Genomic DNA, 20629 nt, shown 5'->3' on the forward strand with positions numbered 1-20629 from the left:
CATGATAATAATAATTGCTTACACTTATATAGCGCTTTTCTGGACACTCCACTCAAAGCGCTTTACAGGTAATGGGGATCCCCTCCACCCCCACCAGTGTGCAGCCCCACCTGGATGATGCTCCAGTCCTCTCCCACACACCAGCTCTCAGTGGGGAGGAGAGCAGAGTAATGAAGCCAATTCATAGAGGGGGATTATTAGGAGGCCATGATTGGTCAGGGCCAATGGGAAATTACACCCCTACTCTTTTCAAGAAGCGCCCTGGGATTTTGAATGACCACAGAGAGTCAGGACCTCGGTTTGACGTCTCATCTGAAGGACGGGGCCTGTTTACAGTCTAGTGTCCCCGTCACTATACTGGGGCATGAGGACCCACACAGACCGCAGGGTGAGCGCCCCCTGCTGGCCCCACTCACACCTCTCCCAGCAGCAGCCTCAGCTTTCCCAGGAGTCTCCCCTCCAGGTACTGGCCAGGCTCACCCCTGCTGGGCTCCAGTGGGGTGTGTCAGCTGGGAGCTGCAGGGTGATATGGCAACTGGCTGATGATTAACTATTATATATACTGTATTAAACTGTTACACACCATGATGAACTGTGTTATATATACTGTATTAAACTGTTATACACCATGATGAACTGTGTTATATACTGTATTAAACTGTTACACACCATGATGAACTGTGTTATATATACTGTATTAAACTGTTACACACCATGATGAACTGTGTTATATATACTGTATTAAACTGTTACACACCATGATGAGCTGTGTTATATATACTGTATTAAACTGTTACACACCATGACGAACTGTGTTATATATACTGTATTAAACTTATACACCATGACGAACTGTGTTATATATACTGTATTAAACTGTTATACACCATGATGAGCTGTGTTATATATACTGTATTAAACTGTTATACACCAGAATGCACTGTGTCATACCCTGTCATTCGCTCGCAGACAGCCTGGCAGCCCGCAGTGTGCTGTAATGCAGCAGCGGTGTGGGACAGCCTGGAAGTCCGTCTTCAGGCAGCGGCCCTGCAGCTGGAAGACGGCGGGTCGGAACCCGGGCCGGGGCAGTCGCTCGGGCCGCTCCGGGACCGGCGGGAGGGGCGGACCGGCGCGTCTGTGGTCGCTGGGAGCGCCGGGCAGCAGCTTCACGGGGATGCGGCGCGGAGCGGGGCCGGGAAACGGCGTCGGGTCGGAGCACAACGTGGGGAATCCAAACTAAACCCCCCAGGCGACGGCTCAGGCCGAGCGGGGGGAGAGGCCAGCTGCTTTGGGCGGTGTGGGGAGAGATAGCGAAGGAGGCAGAGAGATGCAAGGGGCGCACAGGCGTAGCAGAAAAGTCCCCCCCAAAACAAGCGAAAGAAGGAAGGAAATGCGAGCTCGGAAGTTGAGCGGAAAACCCAAAACAGGTTAAACTTTTTTCCCCTCCTCTCTCTCTCTCTCTAGAACGTCTAAAAAAAACCACTCTTTTCCTCTGTCGTCACTGATTGACAGCGTGGGGTTCAGATAGCAGCAACAGTACGAGCGACACACCACCAGGCACCAGCCAGCAGCTCCACGCCGCCGTCCCGCTCACGAGTGTCGGAGCAGAGCCGAGCCGAGCCGTTCGCGTGGGGAAGGACGTGACCTGTCCGCGCCGTGGCCGTGTCCAGCCTGAGAGGTCAGTGAAGCCGAAGCCGGTATACCGGGTCAGTGACGAGGGCGGGGAGGTCACCGAGCCCGGACCCCCCCCCCGGGGCAACTGCATGGAGCCCGGGGCAGATAACGGAATCTGCCTCTTATCGGCAGCGGCCCGGCCCGAACTCCGCCCGCCGTGAAAGGCTTCGTTTTTATAATAGCAGGTGGTGTGTGTGTGTATGTGTGCGCGCGTGTGTGTGTGTGGAGAGCTCACCGGTGTCGTCCTGGAGCTGTGTGTGTGTGTGTGTATGTGTGTCCTGTGATGGACTGGCCCTGGTGTGTGTGTGTGTGTGTGTGTGTGTGTGTGTGTGTGTGGAGAGCTCACCGGTGTCGTCCTGGAGCTGTGTGTGGTGTGTGTGTGTGTGTGTCCTGTGATGGACTGGCCCTGTGTGTGTGTGTGTGTGAGTGAGTGAGAGAGAGAGAGACGGTGCGAGGCACGGCCATCCATCCGGAGTTACGCTCCGCGGTTGGGCGAGTGGGGTTTGGGTGCACTGGGTGACACCGCCGCCCGGCCCCAAGTCCGTCCCGTGCAGTGGGGTGTCTTGGTGGGGGGGGAGGGTGTCTGATGCACGTTGCCTGGCTTCAGGCTGAAACGTGTGCCGTCTGCCTCACGGCTTGAGCCGGGTCGTCTCAGAGCGTCGAGCGAGCGAGCGAGAGAGGGAGAGAGACGGGACAGGGCAGGTCCCACGCTCCCACGCCGCGGCGCGCGCGTCCGTGGAGTGGAGTGGAGCCGCGACAACGCGTCTCGCAGCAGTGGAAGGTATAACGTGTTTGGGGAAAACACGTCGAGAGAAGTGATGAAACGGAGAGGATATTGCTCACGCTTGCGGGGCGGTCTTTTTTTTTCTGCGTGAGAGCGCCCTGGGTGTGTGTGTGTGAGTGTGTGTGCAGACTTCGTCACGGTTAACTCGCCACCTGCGAAAGCCGTGTTATACACCTCCGTCTGTCGGTCTACCGTCACCCCGGAGAGGTGCGAGCGGAGGGGAGGAAAAAGCGGAGGTTTCTCTCCAGCGGAAAAGTAACGAAACCCGACGCGCCCGGCTCGGCTCGGCTCGGCTCGCCCTGGTCGCCTGCACCGCTGCGAACTTGGCGGTTTGTGTTTTTTTGTTGTGTTGGGGGTTGTTTTCGTCTGTAAAAAATTCGTCTCTCCGGGGCGAGGAATTCGACCCTCCCGCTGCTTGTGTTTTAAAAAAGGTTTTAAAAAAATCGACTAACTCGTGGTGTCCGAGATGTAGCTGCATACCAAAGTTCAAGTTTCAAAATGTGTTTGTGTGTGTGTGTGTGTTGGGAGGGGGGGTAGTGTTTGAGGCGCTGAACAGAGCGTGTGACGGGCGGCGTGTTTCGATACACCGAGCCCTGCTTTTCATATTCAGAGCCACAGGTCTGGTTACCTGGGTTAATATTTCAGCAGTCAGTCATTTAATCCGGCGTCTTGAACGGTCCTGAGCGCAGAGAGACACTCGACACCCCCGCGGTCCCAACCCAATCAACATGGTGCTCGACTCTCAGACTGTACATATGAATTGCATACAGGACACGTATGTATATATATGCACAATACATCCTTATATAAGGAATGATGGCAAATGGTTCAGCCTGTCAGTGAGATTCCCAGTGCACAGCAGTGTGATCCACTCCGGGTTTTACAGTCTTGTCTGCCAGATTCCCGCAGTTCTGTTTTACAGTGTTGTCTATCGGATCCAGCCCAGGATCAGACTGCTGTGCAGCAGGAGTCTGACTGACAGCACTGTAAAGACAGGAGTGGATCAGACTGCTGTGCACCGGGACTCTCACTGACAGCACTGTAAAGACAGGAGTGGATCAGACTGCTGTACACCGGGACTCTCACTGACAGCACTGTAAAGACAGGAGTGGATCAGACTGCTGTGCACCGGGACTCTCACTGACAGCACTGTAAAGACAGGAGTGGATCAGACTGCTGTGCACCGGGACTCTCACTGACAGCACTGTAAAGACAGGAGTGGATCAGACTGCTGTGCACCGGGACTCTCACTGACAGCACTGTAAAGACAGGAGTGGATCAGACTGCTGTGCACTGGGAGTCTCACTGACAGCACTGTAAAGACAGGAGTGGATCAGACTGCTGTGCACTGGGAGTCTGACTGACAGCACTGTAAAGACAGGAGTGGATCAGACTGCTGTGCACCGGGACTCTCACAGACAGCACTGTAAAGACAGGAGTGGATCAGACTGCTGTGCACCGGGAGACTCACTGACAGCACTGTAAAGACAGTAGTGGATCAGACTGCTGTGCATCGAGACTCTCACTGACAGCACTGTAAAGACAGGAGTGGATCAGACTGCTGTGCACCGGGACTCTCACTGACAGCACTGTAAAGACAGGAGTGGATCAGACTGCTGTGCACCGGGAGTCTGACTGACAGCACTGTAAAGACAGGAGTGGATCAGACTGCTGTGCACCGGGAGTCTGACTGACAGCACTGTAAAGACAGGAGTGGATCAGACTGCTGTGCACCGGGAGTCTCACTGACAGCACTGTAAAGACAGGAGTGGATCAGACTGCTGTGCACCGGGACTCTCACTGACAGCACTGTAAAGACAGGAGTGGATCAGACTGCTGTGCACCGGGAGTCTCACTGACAGCACTGTAAAGACAGGAGTGGATCAGACTGCTGTGCACCGGGAGTCTCACTGACAGCACTGTAAAGACAGGAGTGGATCAGACTGCTGTGCACCGGGACTCTCACTGACAGCACTGTAAAGACAGGAGTGGATCAGACTGCTGTGCACCGGGAGTCTCACTGACAGCACTGTAAAGACAGGAGTGGATCAGACTGCTGTGCACTGGGAGTCTGACTTACAGCACTGTAAAGACAGGAGTGGATCAGACTGCTGTGCACTGGGACTCTCACTGACAGCACTGTAAAGACAGGAGTGGATCAGACTGCTGTGCACCGGGACTCTCACTGACAGCACTGTAAAGACAGGAGTGGATCAGACTGCTGTGCACCGGGACTCTCACTGACAGCACTGTAAAGACAGGAGTGGATCAGACTGCTGTGCACCGGGACTCTCACTGACAGCACTGTAAAGACAGGAGTGGATCAGACTGCTGTGCACCGGGACTCTCACTGACAGCACTGTAAAGACAGGAGTGGATCAGACTGCTGTGCACCGGGACTCTCACTGACAGCACTGTAAAGACAGGAGTGGATCAGACTGCTGTGCACCGGGACTCTCACTGACAGCACTGTAAAGACAGGAGTGGATCAGACTGCTGTGCACCGGGACACTCACTGACAGCACTGTAAAGACAGGAGTGGATCAGACTGCTGTGCACCGGGACTCTCACTGACAGCACTGTAAAGACAGGAGTGGATCAGACTGCTGTGCACCGGGAGTCTCACTGACAGCACTGTAAAGACAGGAGTGGATCAGACTGCTGTGCACCGGGAGTCTCACTGACAGCACTGTAAAGACAGGAGTGGATCAGACTGCTGTGCACTGGGAGTCTGACTGACAGCCCTGTAAAGACAGGAGTGGATCAGACTGCTGTGCACTGGGAGTCTCACTGACAGCACTGTAAAGACAGGAGTGGATCAGACTGCTGTGCACCGGGACTCTCACTGACAGCCCTGTAAAGACAGGAGTGGATCAGACTGCTGTGGACTGGGAGTCTGACTGACAGCACTGTAAAGACAGGAGTGGATCAGACTGCTGTGCACTGGGAGTCTGACTGACAGCACTGTAAAGACAGGAGTGGATCAGACTGCTGTGCACCGGGAGACTCACTGACAGCACCGAAATGTGTGCGTGGGCTGGGGGAGAGGTGGGGTGGGGCTGTGCCTGACCTGTGTTTCATCTCTCCCGGTGTCTGAGGGAGTCACTGGGGCACACCTGCTCAGACCACAAGCAAGGGAGGGGTGACGGATCGAGAGCAGCAGAGCGATGTAAACATGAACAGAGGGGGGTGGGGTGAACGACAGAGAGAGAGGAGAGAGATGTGGACAGAAGAGAGAGAGAGAGGAGAGGAGAGAGGGGTTGATGGAAGAAACAGAGACAGAGAGAGAGGAGAGAGATGTGGACAGAAGAGAGAGAGAGAGGAGAGGAGAGAGGGGTTGATGGAAGAAACAGAAACAGAGACAGAGAGAGAGGAGAGAGATGTGGACAGAAGAGAGGAGGTGATGGAAGAAACAGAGACACAGAGAGAGAGAGGAGATTAGAGAGGAGTTGATGGAAGAAACAGACACACAGAGAGAGAGGAGAGAGATGTGGACAGGAGAGAGAGAGAGGAAAGGAGCTGATGGAAGAAACAGAGACACAGAGAGAGAGGAGAGAGGTGTGGACAGGAGAGAGAGAGAGGAGAGGAGTTGATGGAACAAACAGAGACACAGAGACAGAGGAGAGAGATGTGGACAGGAGAGAGAGAGAGGAGAGGAGCTGATGGAAGAAACAGAGACACAGAGAGAGAGGAGGCAGTGAGACGTGACCGATACCCAGCAGGAGAAGCGAGGACACCTGCAGGCTCTCACAGGGTTTATTTCAGTCAGGCTGGTTTCCTGTCGGCAGAGCTCTGCTGCACAGCGCTGAGCTCCTGGGCCCGAGCCGTGCACGGAGACCGAGCGGGGGGCAGGGCGAGCTGAGCCTCGAACCCAGGACAGCTCCTCCACAGAAACCCGTCCCGCCGAGCAGCAGCGCCGAAGAGCTGGCAGGCCGGTCGTTTCCCCTCTCTCGTCCTCCTCGCTGCCTCTCCACCCCTGACACGCTCTGCAAAGATGTTTCCTGTTTTCAGCTGTCGCTGCTCCGCCGCTGTGCTCGACCCGGAATCGTGACCGCAGGGCCGTGCGCTCACTCTCGGTCCCGGAGCGCCTGCCCTCGACCCGTCCTTGAGCCGGGCTCTGCCAGCAGCCCCTCCCTTGAGCTGGCCAATTAACCAATTAACTGCTCCTGTCATCTGTCCCCTTTCTTACATTCAAGTCCTTCCTTCCCCCACTGTCTCATTCTCATTTGGTGTGAGTGGGGCCAGCAGGGGGCGCTCACCCTGCGGTCTGTGTGGGTCCTCATGCCCCAGTATAGTGACGGGGACACTAGACTGTAAACAGGCGCCGTCCTTCAGACGAGACGTAAAACCGAGGTCCTGACTCTCTGTGGTCATTAACAATCCCGGGGTGTCTCTCGACAAGAGTAGGGGTGTTACCCCAGTGTCCTGGCCAAATTCCCCCCCTGGCCTTTACCCATCATGGCCTCCTAATAACCCCCCTCTCTGAACTGGCTTCATCCCTCTGCTCTCCTCCCCACTGAGAGCTGGTGTGTGGGAGAGGACTGGAGCATCATCCAGGTGGGGCTGCACACTGGTGGGGGTAGCAGGATTCCCCCTGACCTGGGAAGAGCTCTGAGTGCCGGGTCCGGACAGGCGCCATTCAAGTGTAAGGAATTCCTATTGAGCTCTCCAGGACCGAAGAGACCCAGTTCCTCTGAGCCGTGTCCGTGGGAATCCCGGGTCTCTCGGGGCAGATTCTCCACGAAAAGCCCGGATGAGACTCTGGGGGAAACTGGACCGAGAGGACGGGGCTCCCGGAGACTGGAATCACCACCCTTGGCCTTGCTGTGTCCTACGGAACGGGGCATCTTCAAGCCTGGCCCCAGCTGGTCTCCAATCAGGCAGGGGAAAAAAACCACTCAAGTCATTCCTCTGCAACAGCACGGACCACCTGCCTGATCCTTTTTTGCTCCCGCCTTTCCCGTCAGCTGAACCCCTCCGACCCTGAACTCCTTCTCTCGCCGAGACGAACGACTTCGGATCCGCGTCTCCGGCTTCCGGACCTCCGCTGCGTTTAGGCCAGGGGGGACTGGACTCGGCGCGTTTCTTTAAGAGCGTCGGCTCTTCTCCCGCCACTGTCCTATTCTTGGTGGACCACCGCAGAGGGCCCTGTTTATACCCCGGCCGCCATGGCGACAGAACGGGCCCCTTCTGATCGGCCCGATCTGCCTTTTCTCTCTCGCCGCTCAGGAAGTGGTCGCTGACGTCCTCTCTCCCAGGGTGCATCTTGGTTGGCGGTGGTAAGGGTGGCCGGACACTGACGCACGTAGCGGCGCTCTGCAGGTGGGGGAGGGGGAGGGGGGGGGGGTGTTCAGAGCGAACGCAAGCGCGTTCACCGACCTGAGCTGACAGACGGCCGAAATGGGCGTTTAGTCACTGAACACCATCGTCCTGCCGTGACGCAGCGAGGCTCAGTTCCTGAACATCGCTTGACGGTTCGAGAGGCTCCCTGGGAAAGGGACAGGAGTGCCGGTTTTTGCAAGTCCTGCGACCGACCGGACTACATGTAAGGGGTGGCTGGTTTAAAATATGAGCAGGATTCTGTTTCAGTGATTCGGTTTTTTTTTTTGTGTGTGTTGGAGGGCCGGCCCAGCGGTGCAGCAGTGAGCGTTTCTGCCCTGGGATCGATTCCGGGCCCCGGGGTGCTGTCTGTGTGGAGTTTGCACGTTCTCCACGCGTTAATGTGGGTTTCCCCCAGGTGCTCTGGTTTCCTCCCGCGGTCGAGAGACACGCTGGAAAGTTTATTCGCTTCTGGGAAAACCGGCCCTGGTGTGTGTGTGTGTGTGTGTGAGAGTCTGTGTGTGTCCTCTGATGGACGGGCCCTGGTGTGAGAGTGTGTGTATCTGTGTGTGTCCTCTGATGGACTGGCTCTGGTGTGAGTGTGTGTGTGTCTATGTGTGTCCTCTGATGGACTGGCTCTGGTGTGAGTGTGTGTGTGTGTCTGTGTGTGTCCTCTGATGGACTGGCCCTGGTGTGTGTGTGTGTGTGTGTGTGTGTGTGTGTGTGTGTGTGTGTGTGTGTCCTGTGATGGACTGGCCCTGGTGTGAGTGTGTGTGTGTGTCTGTGTGTGTCCTGTGATGGACTGGCCCTGGTGTGAGTGTGTGTGTGTGTCTGTGTGTGTCCTCTGATGGACTGGCCCTGGTGTGAGTGTGTGTGTGTGTCTGTGTGTGTCCTCTGATGGACTGGCCCTGGTGTGAGAGTGTGTGTGTCTGTGTGTGTCCTCTGATGGACTGGCCCTGGTGTGAGAGTGTGTGTATCTGTGTGTGTCCTGTAATGGACTGGCCCTGGTGTGAGAGTGTGTGTGTGTGTGTGTGTGTGTGTGTGTGTGTGTGTGTGTCCTGTAATGGACTGGCCCTGGTGTGAGAGTGTGTGTGTGTGTGTGTGTGTGTGTGTGTGTGTGTGTGTGTGTGTGTGTGTCCTGTGATGGACTGGTCCTGGTGTGTCTGTGTGTGTGTGTTCAGGCTGTGTTCTGATGCTGGACCTCGTATTTGTTGTTTTTTCCCTGTGATTTCCGCACTGTAGTCTCCAGGATGAAGCAGTCGTGTGAGAGGAGCAGGTTGACTGTGATTTCGCTATTGCGTGCTATATTTCAGTGAGCTTCACTGCCCTCGATCAACCGGGTATATAAACCATCAGCTCGGCCTTTGCTTCTAACCCTGCGTCCTGCGTCTCTCACATCAGAGAGTCCTGGTCTCGGGGCGCCACAGGGGAGCTGTTAGGTTGGTGTGGACCACAACTTCCTCTCACCGCAGAGCAACATCCTCTCTGAAAGAGGAAATACTGCACACGCAGGGTGCCGTTGTCGCCACGGAAACTTAAACAGGGCATGCCATTGGCTGAGCCTTTGCGATCCGAGATCGATCATGGGAACAGTTACAGATGAGGGGAGACCCTTCAGCCCAAAGCCTTTTGGTGGTTAGTCTCAGCCAGCTCTTGATCTTGAGAGAAGCCAGGGTATCGGCTTCAACCACAGGGCCGGGCAGCTTGTTCCCCACCCCCACCCCCCTCTGTGTACAGGAGAGCCTGCACTTCCATGCGGTTTCCACTCTCTTAAAATGAACAGAAATGTCAGAGTTGCAACTGTCTTTATTTCAGCACCTGGGCTCTCATCCTGCGTTCCTCTTCCTAGTAGCCGCGTGCACCTCGGTTTTCCCACTCTGCCAGGGCAAGGATAGGAGGCACTGTTTCCTCACCAATCAATCAATCAATCAATCAATCAATCAATCAATCAGTCAGTCAGTCAGTCAGTCGGCTTTACCATTCTTAATGTTTGGTGTTTTTTCGTTTTTTGCAGCCATGGGATCCAAGGCGTGTATCGATTTCACCAAGTATTTCCTCTTCCTGTTCAACCTCTTCTTCTTCGTAAGTATGCTGTGCCGACACTCTGCTCGGAAATTGTAGAGAACGAAGGAAAAAAAAAAGACCTCCCAGCGTGCACCTGTCGGCAGTGAGTCAGGGGCCCGGGGGTTGCTGGGAGATGTAGTTCTAGACTCTTAATGTTGCTCGGTAATTCGACTGGTGAAGCTGCAGTCTCACTTCTCCACCTGCTCCGCTGTGTGTAGTGGGGCTGCTGGTTCAGAATGGCTCTCCTCTGTGCTGCTTCTGTTAACATAATGATCTTTGTTATCCAGATGTATTGTAGTGTCCAGTCAGTGTGTCTGTATTAACCCCTCTCTCTCTCAGATTCTAGGAGCAACATTACTTTCTCTTGGGCTCTGGATTTTGTTTGATGAAACCACCTTCATTTCCATAATTTGTAAGTATTTTTACATTTTCAGTTTAAATATTTTGTCCCTCTCTTAGTGCAGTGTTAATGTACTGGAGTGTCCAGTCAGTGTGTGTATTAACCCCTCTCTCTCTCAGTGCAGTGTTAATGTACTGGAGTGTCCAGTCAGTGTGTGTGTATGAACCCCTCTCTCTCTCAGTGCAGTGTTAATGTACTGGAGTGTCCAGTCAGTGTGTCTGTATTAACCCCTCTCTCTCTCAGTGCAGTGTTAATGTACTGGAGTGTCCAGTCAGTGTGTGTGTATGAACCCCTCTCTCTCTCAGTGCAGTGTTCATGTACTGGAGTGTCCAGTCAGTGTGTCTGTATTAACCCCTCTCACTGTCTTTATTGCAGTCTCTCCCCCAGTCTCTCTCTCCTTCTTTTCATACATCCTGGCGGGGGGCGGGGTCTTCACCATGGCGATCGGGTTCTTCGGGTGTCTGGGTGCCTTGAAGGAGGTGCGGTGCATGCTGGGAATGGTGAGTCCTCCAGTACTGAGACAGTTGAAGTTGCCAGGTGGCAGTTAATGGATTAACTCTAATTAATATTACTATTGTAGTAATTGAATGAATTGCCAACTGGAGCAACTGAACTTGAAACTAGACATGTCAACAGTTTATTATCGTACTTGTTCATTGTGTTATTCTCAATTTGTAATGACTAATTAGGGAGCCCTGACGGCATTTAATTGATTAATTGATTGGCTGTCAGGACGTAGCTGGGGGCTTGTCCGGTCTTGTAGTATTGTGACACTGAGACTGTGAAGACTTGATGAATCTGGAGTCCCACTGCTTAGCCAGTGTGGAGCAGCCGAGAAAATAAGGGGCACCTTGTGTGGGAACGTTATTGGCCCACTCATATGGAGACCAGCAGACGAGCGCTGTGCGATTTCAGACACAGAACCAGTGAACCGGTGATGGTCTTTTACACGTGGATACTGGATTGCGGGCAGTAGATTGCGGACCGCTGATCTTAGGCTCCTGTTCTTTTGCAGTATTTCTTCTTGCTGGTCCTGCTGCTGGCTTCTCAGATCATCGGGGGAATTCTCCTGTATACGCAGTGGAAGACGGTGAGACACTCGAGGATGATGAAGGCAGCGATAAGGTGGAGACGAAGGAGAACAGTAGCAAACACTAGCTAATAGCAGACTCACTGGGCGGCACGGTGGTGCAGGGGTTAACCGTACTGCCAGTGCTGCTGGGGCCCTGGGTTCAGTTGCCTGGGTGCTGTCTGGGTGGAGTTTGCATGCTCTCCCCTTAATCGCATTGCATTAAAGTTGGGAGCTCCGGTTTCCTCCCACAGTCCAAAGACACGCTGGCAGGTAAATTGGCTTCTGGGAAAACACACCCCAGCGTGTGAGTCCTGTGATGGACTGGCCCTGGTGTGTGTGTGTGTGCGTGTGAGTCCTGTGATGGACTGGCCCTGGTGTGAGTGTGTGAGTGTGTGTGTGTCCTGTGATGGACTGGCCCTGGTGTGAGTGTGTGTGTATGTGTGTGTCCTGTGATGAACTGGCCCTGGTGTGAGTGTGTGTGTGTCTGTGTGTGTCCTGTGATGGACTGGCCCTGGTGTGAGTGTGTGAGTGTGTGTGTGTCCTGTGATGGACTGGCCCTGGTGTGAGTGTGTGTGTATGTGTGTGTCCTGTGATGAACTGGCCCTGGTGTGAGTGTGTGTGTGTCCTGTGATGAACTGGCCCTGGTGTGAGTGTGTCTGTGTGTGTCCTGTGATGGACTGGCCCTGGTGTGAGTGTGTGTGTGTATCCTGTGATGGACTGGCCCTGGTGTGAGTGTGTCTGTGTGTGTCCTGTGATGAACTGGCCCTGGTGTGTGTGTGTGTGTGTGTGTGTGTGTGTGTGTGTGTGTGTGTGTGTGTGTGTGTGTGTGTGTCCTGTGATGAACTGGCCCTGGTGTGAGTGTGTCTGTGTGTGTCCTGTGATGGACTGGCCCTGGTGTGAGTGTGTGTGTGTATCCTGTGATGGACTGGCCCTGGTGTGAGTGTGTCTGTGTGTGTCCTGTGATGAACTGGCCCTGGTGTGTGTGTGTGTGTGTGTGTGTGTGTGTGTGTGTGTGTGTGTGTGTGTGTGTCCTGTGATGGACTGGCCCTGGTGTGAGTGTGTCTGTGTGTATCCTGTGATGGACTGGCCCTGGTGTGAGTGTGTGTGTGTATCCTGTGATGGACTGGCCCTGGTGTGAGTGTGTCTGTGTGTGTCCTGTGATGAACTGGCCCTGGTGTGTGTGTGTGTGTGTGTGTGTGTGTGTGTGTGTGTGTGTGTGTGTGTGTCCTGTGATGGACTGGCCCTGGTGTGAGTGTGTGTGTGTGTGTCTTGTGATGGACTGGCCCTGGTGTGAGTGTGTGTGTGTATCCTGTGATGGACTGGCCCTGGTGTGTGTGTGTGTGTGTCTGTGTGTGTGTGTCCTGTGATGGACTGGCCCTGGTGTGTGTGTGTGTGTGTGTGTGTGTGTGTGTGTGTGTGTGTTTGTTCAGGGTTTACCCTGTCTTGTCCCCTGCTACCCCAAGACCCTGACCCCGAACAAGTGGTTAGAAAATGGATCGAGGGATCAGACTGCTTGGTCTGATTGAACGTGATTGGTATCGAGCCGATCTCGATAAACTTTCTTGGAACAGTCGTGACACAAATGAAGAATGGAAAACAAAATTGTCTCCGTGGTATTTTATCAAGTCTGTCTCTCTCTCCCAGGTGGAAAGCAGAATGCAGAAAGCTGTGAAACAGCTCATCGCTGGTTTTGGGGACGAAAATTCTGAAATGAAGCATTTTGAGCCGACCCTGGAATTTGTACAGAGACAGGTACTGTAACATACTGTAGGAGCGCAGTCTTGCACTGCACAGTTCTACAGTGGTCTGACAGTGACTTTACTGTAGTTTACTAGTGACAGTGACCTTACTATAATTCAGCGATGTGATAGTAGTGTACTGTAATACAGTGATGAAATAGTGACTGTACTGTAATTAATTAGAGGAATGGTGACTGTACTCTAATATATTGGTGTAATGGTGACTTTACTGCAATACAGTGTTATTACAGTGGCTTTACTGTAATTAAGTCGTGTGATAATGACTTTACTCTAATACAGTGGTGTGATAATGACTTTACTGTAATAAGGTGGTGTGACAGTGACTTTACTCTAATACAGTGTTGTGATAATGACTTTACTGTAATATGGTGTTGTGATAATGACTTTACTCTAATACAGTGGTGTGACAGTGACTTTACTGTAATATGGTGTTGTGAGGGTCACTTTACTGTCATACAGTGGTGTGATAGTGACTTTATTGTAATACGGTGTTGTGATAATGACTTTACTCTAATACTGTGGTGTGATAATGACTTTACTGTAATACGGTGGTGTGACAGTGACTTTACTCTAATACAGTGGTGTGAGAGTGACTGTACTCTAATACAGTGGTGTGATAATGACTGTACTCTAATACAGTGGTGTGATAGTGACTTTACTGTAACATGGTGTTGTGAGGGTCACTTTACTGTCATATAGTGGTGTGACAGTGACTTTACTGTAATACGGCGTTGTGAGGGTCACTTTACTGTCATACAGTGGTGTGACAGTGACTTTACTGTAATACGGCGTTGTGAGGGTCACTTTACTGTCATACAGTGGTGTGACAGTGACTTTACTGTAATACGGCGTTGTGAGGGTCACTTTACTGTCATCCAGTGGTGTGACAGTGACTTTACTGTAATACGGTGTTGTGAGGGTCACTTTACTGTCATACAGTGGTGTGACAGTGACTTTACTGTAATATGGTGTTGTGAGGGTCACTTTACTGTCATCCAGTGGTGTGACAGTGACTTTACTGTAATACGGCGTTGTGAGGGTCACTTTACTGTCATACAGTGGTGTGACAGTGACTTTACTGTAATACGGCGTTGTGAGGGTCACTTTACTGTCATCCAGTGGTGTGACAGTGACTTTACTGTAATACGGCGTTGTGAGGGTCACTTTACTGTCATCCGGTGGTGTGACAGTGACTTTACTGTAATACGGTGTTGTGAGAGTGACTTTACTCTAATACAGTGGTGTGACAGTGACTTTACTGTAATACGGCGTTGTGAGGGTCACTTTACTGTCATCCGGTGGTGTGACAGTGACTTTACTGTAATACGGCGTTGTGAGGGTCACTTTACTGTCATCCGGTGGTGCGACAGTGACTTTACTGTAATACGGTGTTGTGAGGGTCACTTTACTGTCATACAGTGGTGTGACAGTGACTTTACTGTAATACGGCGTTGTGAGGGTCACTTTACTGTCATCCAGTGGTGTGACAGTGACTTTACTGTAATACGGTGTTGTGAGGGTCACTTTACTGTCACCCAGTGGTGCGACAGTGACTTTACTGTAATACGGCGTTGTGAGGGTCACTTTACTGTCATCCAGTGGTGTGACAGTGACTTTACTGTAATACGGCGTTGTGAGGGTCACTTTACTGTCATCCAGTGGTGCGACAGTGACTTTACTGTAATACGGCGTTGTGAGGGTGGCGGCTTCAAGCACATCTATGTCTCTTTCAGATGCAGTGCTGTGGCTGGGACAGTTTTCAGGACTGGCACCAGAAACAACACTTTGCCTGTTCCTGTATTCGTGGGAGCCAGACTGTCACCAACAACAAGACTGAGCAGGGTGACGGCCCTGACAAGACTGAGCAGGGTGACGTGTATGGCAATAATTCAAGTGTCTTGGATGTCCTGGATTTCTTGGGTGATAACATGACCGAGTCAGGTGACGTGTATAACGTCACTGAGCAGCTTTATGGAGATAACAGCTCAGAGACTTATTCCACCACCTCCACGCCTGTCAACCCCTCCAGCTCTTCTCCGCCAAGGCAGGTCTGCCATGGACAACCTTACGAACAGGTGAGCGTCCAATGAGAATGAGGGGAATGAGGAGGGGAATGAGGAGGGGAATGAGGAGGGGAATGAGGAGGGGAATGAGGAGGGGAATGAGGAGGAGAATGAGGAGGGGAATGAGGAGGAGAATGAGGAGGGGAATGAGGAGGAGAAAGAGGATGAGGGTGAGGATTGGGATAAGAAAGGGGATGAGATTGAGCATGAAGATGAGGATGATGAGGGTGAGGATTGGGATAAGAAAGAGGATGAGATTGAGGATGAAAAGAAAGGATGAGACTGAGGATGAGGACAAGAATGAGAATGAAGATGAGGATGATGAGAAAGAGGATGAGAGTGAGGATTGGGATAAGAAAGAGGATGAGATTGAGCATGAAGATGAGGATGATGAGGGTGAGGATTGGGATAAGAAAGAGGATGAGATTGAGCATGAAGATGAGGATGATGAGGGTGAGGATTGGGATAAGAAAGAGGATGCGATTGAGGATGAAGATGAGGATGAAAAGAAAGGATGAGACTGAGGATGAGGACAAGAATGAGAATGAAGATGAGGATGATGAGAAAGAGGATGAGGGTGAGGATTGGGATAAGAAAGAGGATGAGATTGAGCATGAAGATGAGGATGATGAGGGTGAGGATTGGGATAAGAAAGAGGATGCGATTGAGGATGAAGATGAGGATGAAAAGAAAGGATGAGACTGAGGATGAGGACAAGAATGAGAATGAAGATGAGGATGATGAGAAAGAGGATGAGGGTGAGGATTGGGATAAGAAAGAGGATGAGATTGAGCATGAAGATGAGGATGATGAGGGTGAGGATTGGGATAAGAAAGAGGATGCGATTGAGGATGAAGATGAGGATGAAAAGAAAGGATGAGACTGAGGATGAGGACAAGAATGAGAATGAAGATGAGGATGATGAGAAAGAGGATGAGGGTGAGGATTGGGATAAGAAAGGGGATGAGATTGAGCATGAAGATGAGGATGATGAGGGTGAGGATTGGGATAAGAAAGAGGATGCGATTGAGGATGAAGATGAGGATGAAAAGAAAGGATGAGACTGAGGATGAGGACAAGAATGAGAATGAAGATGAGGATGATGAGAAAGGATGAGGGTGAGGATTGGGATAAGAAAGAGGATGCGATTGAGGATGAAGATGAGGATGAAAAGAAAGGATGAGACTGAGGATGAGGACAAGAATGAGAATGAAGATGAGGATGATGAGAAAGAGGATGAGGGTGAGGATTGGGATAAGAAAGAGGATGAGATTGAGCATGAAGATGAGGATGATGAGGGTGAGGATTGGGATAAGAAAGAGGATGAGATTGAGGATGAAGAGTAAGAGGATGAGGGTGAGGATTGGGATAAGAAAGAGGATGAGATTGAGGATGAAGATGAGGATGATGAGGGTGAGGATTGGGATAAGAAAGGATGCGATTGAGGATGAAGATGAGGATGAAAAGAAAGGATGAGACTGAGGATGAGGGCAAGGATGAGAATGAAGATGAGGCTGATGAGAAAGAGGATGAGGGTGAGGACGAGAACTAAGATGAAGATGAGATTGAGAATGATGCTGAGAATGAGGATAAGAATGAGGAAGAGGAGGAGGAGGAGGACGAAGATTTCTGTGAGAATGAGGATGAGGATCAGAATGAAAGTGAGGAGGAGGATGACGATGAGAATGTGGAATGAAGATAAGGATAAGGAGAAGATGAGCGTCTACATTACAGTCGGTATACTCTCTCTTTCCAGGGCTGTAAGCTGGGCATTACAAATTGGCTGAAGCAGAACATCACGCTGATCCTGGGAGTCTGTGCTGCTGTGGTCGCGGTGGAGGTGAGACAGCCCAGCGGACAGAAACACACAAGGGAGCAGGGGGGGATACAGGCGAGAGCAGGCCGAGAGATCGCTTGTGTCTGTTCAGAGCCCAGCTGCTGCAGACTTGTCCCAGAGGATACAGGCGACAGGAGGCCGAGAGATCGCTTGTGTCTGTTCAGAGCCCAGCTGCTGCAGACTTGTCCCAGAGGATACAGGCGAGAGCAGGCCGAGAGATCGCTTGTGTCTGTTCAGAGCCCAGCTGCTGCAGACTTATCCTATAGGATACAGGCGAGAGCAGGCCGAGAGATCGCTTGTGTCTGTTCAGATCCCAGCTGCTACAATGGTGTGATAATGACTTTACTGTAATATGGTGTTGTGATGGTCACTTTACTGTCATACAGTGGTGTGACTGGGGGGCATGCAGACTCATCGGAATCTGCGCTCCCCTTCGTTAACGGTAATGATGAGCAAAGGTGGTTGACGAGCACGACCTAGAGCCGTGATTAATAACACGGATTGATCACGCTGGAAAACCCGGAGCGGATCAGACTGGCGCGCGACGAGAATCGGATCGATCACGCTGTAAGACCCGGAGCGGATCAGACTGGCGCGCGACGATATTGATAACGGATTGATATCGGATTGATCACACTGTAAAACCCGGAGCGGATCAGACTGGCGCGTGCCGAGAATCGGATCGATCACGCTGTAAAACCCGGAGCGGATCAGACTGGCGCGGGACGAGAATCGGATCGATCACGCTGGAAAACCCGGAGCGGATCAGACTGGCGCGCGACGAGATTGATAACGGATTGATATCGGATTGATCACGCTGTAAAACCCGGAGCGGATCAGACTGGCGCGCGACGAGAATCGGATCGATCGCGCTGTAAAACCCGGAGCGGATCAGACTGGCGCGGGACGAGAATCGGATCGATCGCGCTGGAAAACCCGGAGCGGATCAGACTGGCGCGCGACGAGAATCGGATCGATCACGCTGTAAAACCCGGAGCGGATCAGACTGGCGCGGGACGAGAATCGGATCGATCACGCTGGAAAACCCGGAGCGGATCAGACTGGCGCGCGACGAGAATCGGATCGATCACGCTGGAAAACCCGGAGCGGATCAGACTGGCGCGCGACGAGAATCGGATCGATCACGCTGGAAAACCCGGAGCGGATCAGACTGGCGCGCGACGAGATTGATAACGGATTGATATCGGATTGATCACGCTGTAAAACCCGGAGCGGATCAGACTGGCGCGCGACGAGAATCGGATCGATCACGCTGTAGAACCCGGAGCGGATCAGACTGGCGTGTAGTTGGATTCCAGTTAAGAACACTATAAAGCCTAGAGCAGACCACGCTGGTTTATAACGGGAGTCCGATTGATCCGCTCCAGGTTTTACAGTGTAATTAAGCTTACAATGAGAGCCTTACTGAAGACTTTGTAAAACCCGGGCTGGTCCGGACTGGATTGCCCTGGCAGTGGGATTTATACCAGGGGGGGAGAGGGGGTTTAAAACAGCTGGCGGTGTCTCTTTTTCAACCCTGCCCCCAACCCCCCCCCCCTCTCTTTCAGTTCTGCCAGTGTGTCAGCCTGCTGGTGTTCATGTGTCTCTCTCTGTGTCGGCGCCCGGCTCCAGAGAACAGGCTCTTTCAGCCCTCCAGGTCCCAGTGTGCCAGTGTGTGCGTGCTCTGCCTCTCTGGCCACTCCAACTCTGGGGGCTGGGGGCTCTTCAAGAGCTCTGTAGCCCGTAAAGCCTGGAGTGGATCAGGCTGGCCTGCAGTGGGACTGTGATTAGAAGCACTTCAAGCCTCGAGAGAGGGTCACACAAAGGCATGCTTTGGAAATCTGATTACCTGCGGTGTAAAACCCGGAGTGGATCCGACTGGCATGCGATGGGAATCGGATTGATAACATTGTAAGACCCGGAGTGGATCAGACGGGTGTGTAGTTGGAATCCGATCAATAAACATTGCAAAACCTGGGGCAGATCACACTGGTTTATAATGGCAGTCCGATCGATCCACCCCAGGTTTTACAGTGTTATGAAACCGGTGCTTACAATGAGCTGCTGATTGGTGATGTTGCAAAAGCCGGGATCAGGCTGGTTTGCAATAGGAATTTGATGAGTAATGTTGTAAAACCTGGAGTGGATCGGATTGGAGTGCAGTCGAATTGTGATTAAGCACAGTGTGATTGTGGTGGAGTGGACTGGTGTGACGTCAGAATTTGTGCCTACTTATGCCGCTTGCTGCATGCAGTGTGTGTAATATCCATAACATTATGTTTATAATGGTTCACTACATATTTGTGTGCTTGGAGTAGTTCTGAGGTCTGTGTTGTGTAGTGTTGTCTTGTTTTCCATGGCTCTGATTGTGACTTTGATCTCTTTGTCTCTCTCTGCATCACAGAGATTTTTATGTTGAGTATTGGCAAGGTAAAACAGACTGTCCCTCTCTCAGTGCATTAACCCCTCTCTCAGTGCAGTGTTAATGTACTGGAGTGTCCAGTCAGTGTGTCTGTATTAACCCCTCTCTCTCTCAGTGCAGTGTTAATGTACTGGAGTGTCCAGTCAGTGTGTCTGTATTAACCCCTCTCTCTCAGTGCAGTGTTAATGTACTGGAGTGTCCAGTCAGTGTGTCTGTATTAACTCCTCTCTCTCAGTGCAGTGTTAATGTACTGGAGTGTCCAGTCAGTGTGTCTGTATGAACCCCTCTCTCTCTCAGTGCAGTGTTAATGTACTGGAGTGTCCAGTCAGTGTGTCTGTATTAACCCCTCTCTCTCTCAGTGCAGTGTTAATGTACTGGAGTGTCCAGTCAGTGTGTCTGTATGAACCCTCTCTCTCTCAGTGCAGTGTTAATGTACTGGAGTGTCCAGTCAGTGTGTCTGTATTAACCCCTCTCTCTCTCAGTGCAGTGTTAATGTACTGGAGTGTCCAGTCAGTGTGTCTGTATGAACCTCTCTCTCAGTGCAGTGTTAATGTACTGGAGTGTCCAGTCAGTGTGTCTGTATTAACCCCTCTCTCTCTCTCTTTCTCTCTCTAGCTCTTTGGTATGATCCTTTCGATGTATCTGTATAGGCAGTTCAAGCTGGACTACGACAAGCTGACTCGCTTCTCCTGAGCCCTTTTGATGCTGAAGTATCCCAGTATTCCCGGAGTCTCTCCCACCCCATCCCTGAATCCTGCAGTGTTATTGGACTCATCCGCTTGAATGATGAATTCCAAGTGCAATTCCTCACCACGAAGAGCAGAAACAACAGTTTTCTTATTTGTACTATAATTTTAAGATGTTTTCATTCTTAGATATTTTTTGCTGTTGAGTTGTTTTTTTATGATTTTTTCTTTGATGTTTTGTATACATTTGAGAATGATGGCCTTTGTAATATGTGTGTAAACAGATGTATATTTAAACCAATGTACCTATTTTTGAATTAAATGACTGGTCCCGTCTCCTGCTGTTCTTTGGGGTTTGGTTTAATATGCAGAGCAATGATGTTTTAGGGAAGTTGTAGAAATAGGGTCGTGTTTGTCCTTCAATACTGAGAGAGAAACTGACATCCTACATTCACTGTAGTCTGATTAAAGTCGCAGTTCATAACCAGTCCAGTCAGTCCAGTCCAGCCTGGAGAGTCTCAGACTGCTCTGTCAGTGTCAGTGGAGTC

At 51.6% G+C, this 20629-nt stretch overlaps 2 protein-coding genes and 1 long non-coding RNA gene across 6 annotated transcripts in view; 2 read left to right on the forward strand and 1 right to left on the reverse strand.

Moving 5' to 3' along the window:
• LOC148654383 (uncharacterized) overlaps window positions 1-20110 on the reverse strand; it is a 175142-nt gene extending 155032 nt beyond the window's left edge. The window contains exon 1 of the long non-coding RNA XR_015941388.1: window positions 19983-20110. This is a non-coding gene — a long non-coding RNA (uncharacterized LOC148654383). The remainder of the gene's footprint in view (window positions 1-19982) is intronic.
• Window positions 1-20629, forward strand: part of LOC148654388 (vesicular glutamate transporter 1-like) — a 131309-nt gene that overhangs the window by 82299 nt on the left and 28381 nt on the right. The gene's annotated exons all lie outside the window — the stretch shown is intronic.
• On the forward strand, window positions 1495-20417 carry LOC148654391 (CD82 antigen-like). Of its 4 annotated transcripts, none has more exons than XM_088646535.1 (9): window positions 1495-1678; window positions 9792-9859; window positions 10181-10253; window positions 10617-10741; window positions 11257-11331; window positions 12958-13065; window positions 14807-15148; window positions 16893-16976; window positions 20011-20417. In XM_088646535.1, exons 2-9 carry the CDS (start codon window positions 9794-9796, stop codon window positions 20086-20088), a joined length of 951 nt encoding a protein of 316 aa, XP_088502661.1. In that variant the 5' UTR covers window positions 1495-1678; window positions 9792-9793; the 3' UTR covers window positions 20089-20417. The 4 variants fall into 4 exon arrangements, with proteins under 4 accessions (XP_088502661.1, XP_088502664.1, XP_088502662.1 ...); XM_088646538.1 differs by lacking the exon at window positions 1495-1678 and adding an exon at window positions 2165-2455; XM_088646536.1 differs by lacking the exon at window positions 1495-1678 and adding an exon at window positions 2535-2787.

Source organism: Lepisosteus platostomus, chromosome 9, assembly GCF_059453375.1.
Source record: "Lepisosteus platostomus isolate fLepPlt1 chromosome 9, fLepPlt1.hap1, whole genome shotgun sequence".
Lineage (NCBI taxonomy): Eukaryota > Metazoa > Chordata > Actinopteri > Semionotiformes > Lepisosteidae > Lepisosteus > Lepisosteus platostomus.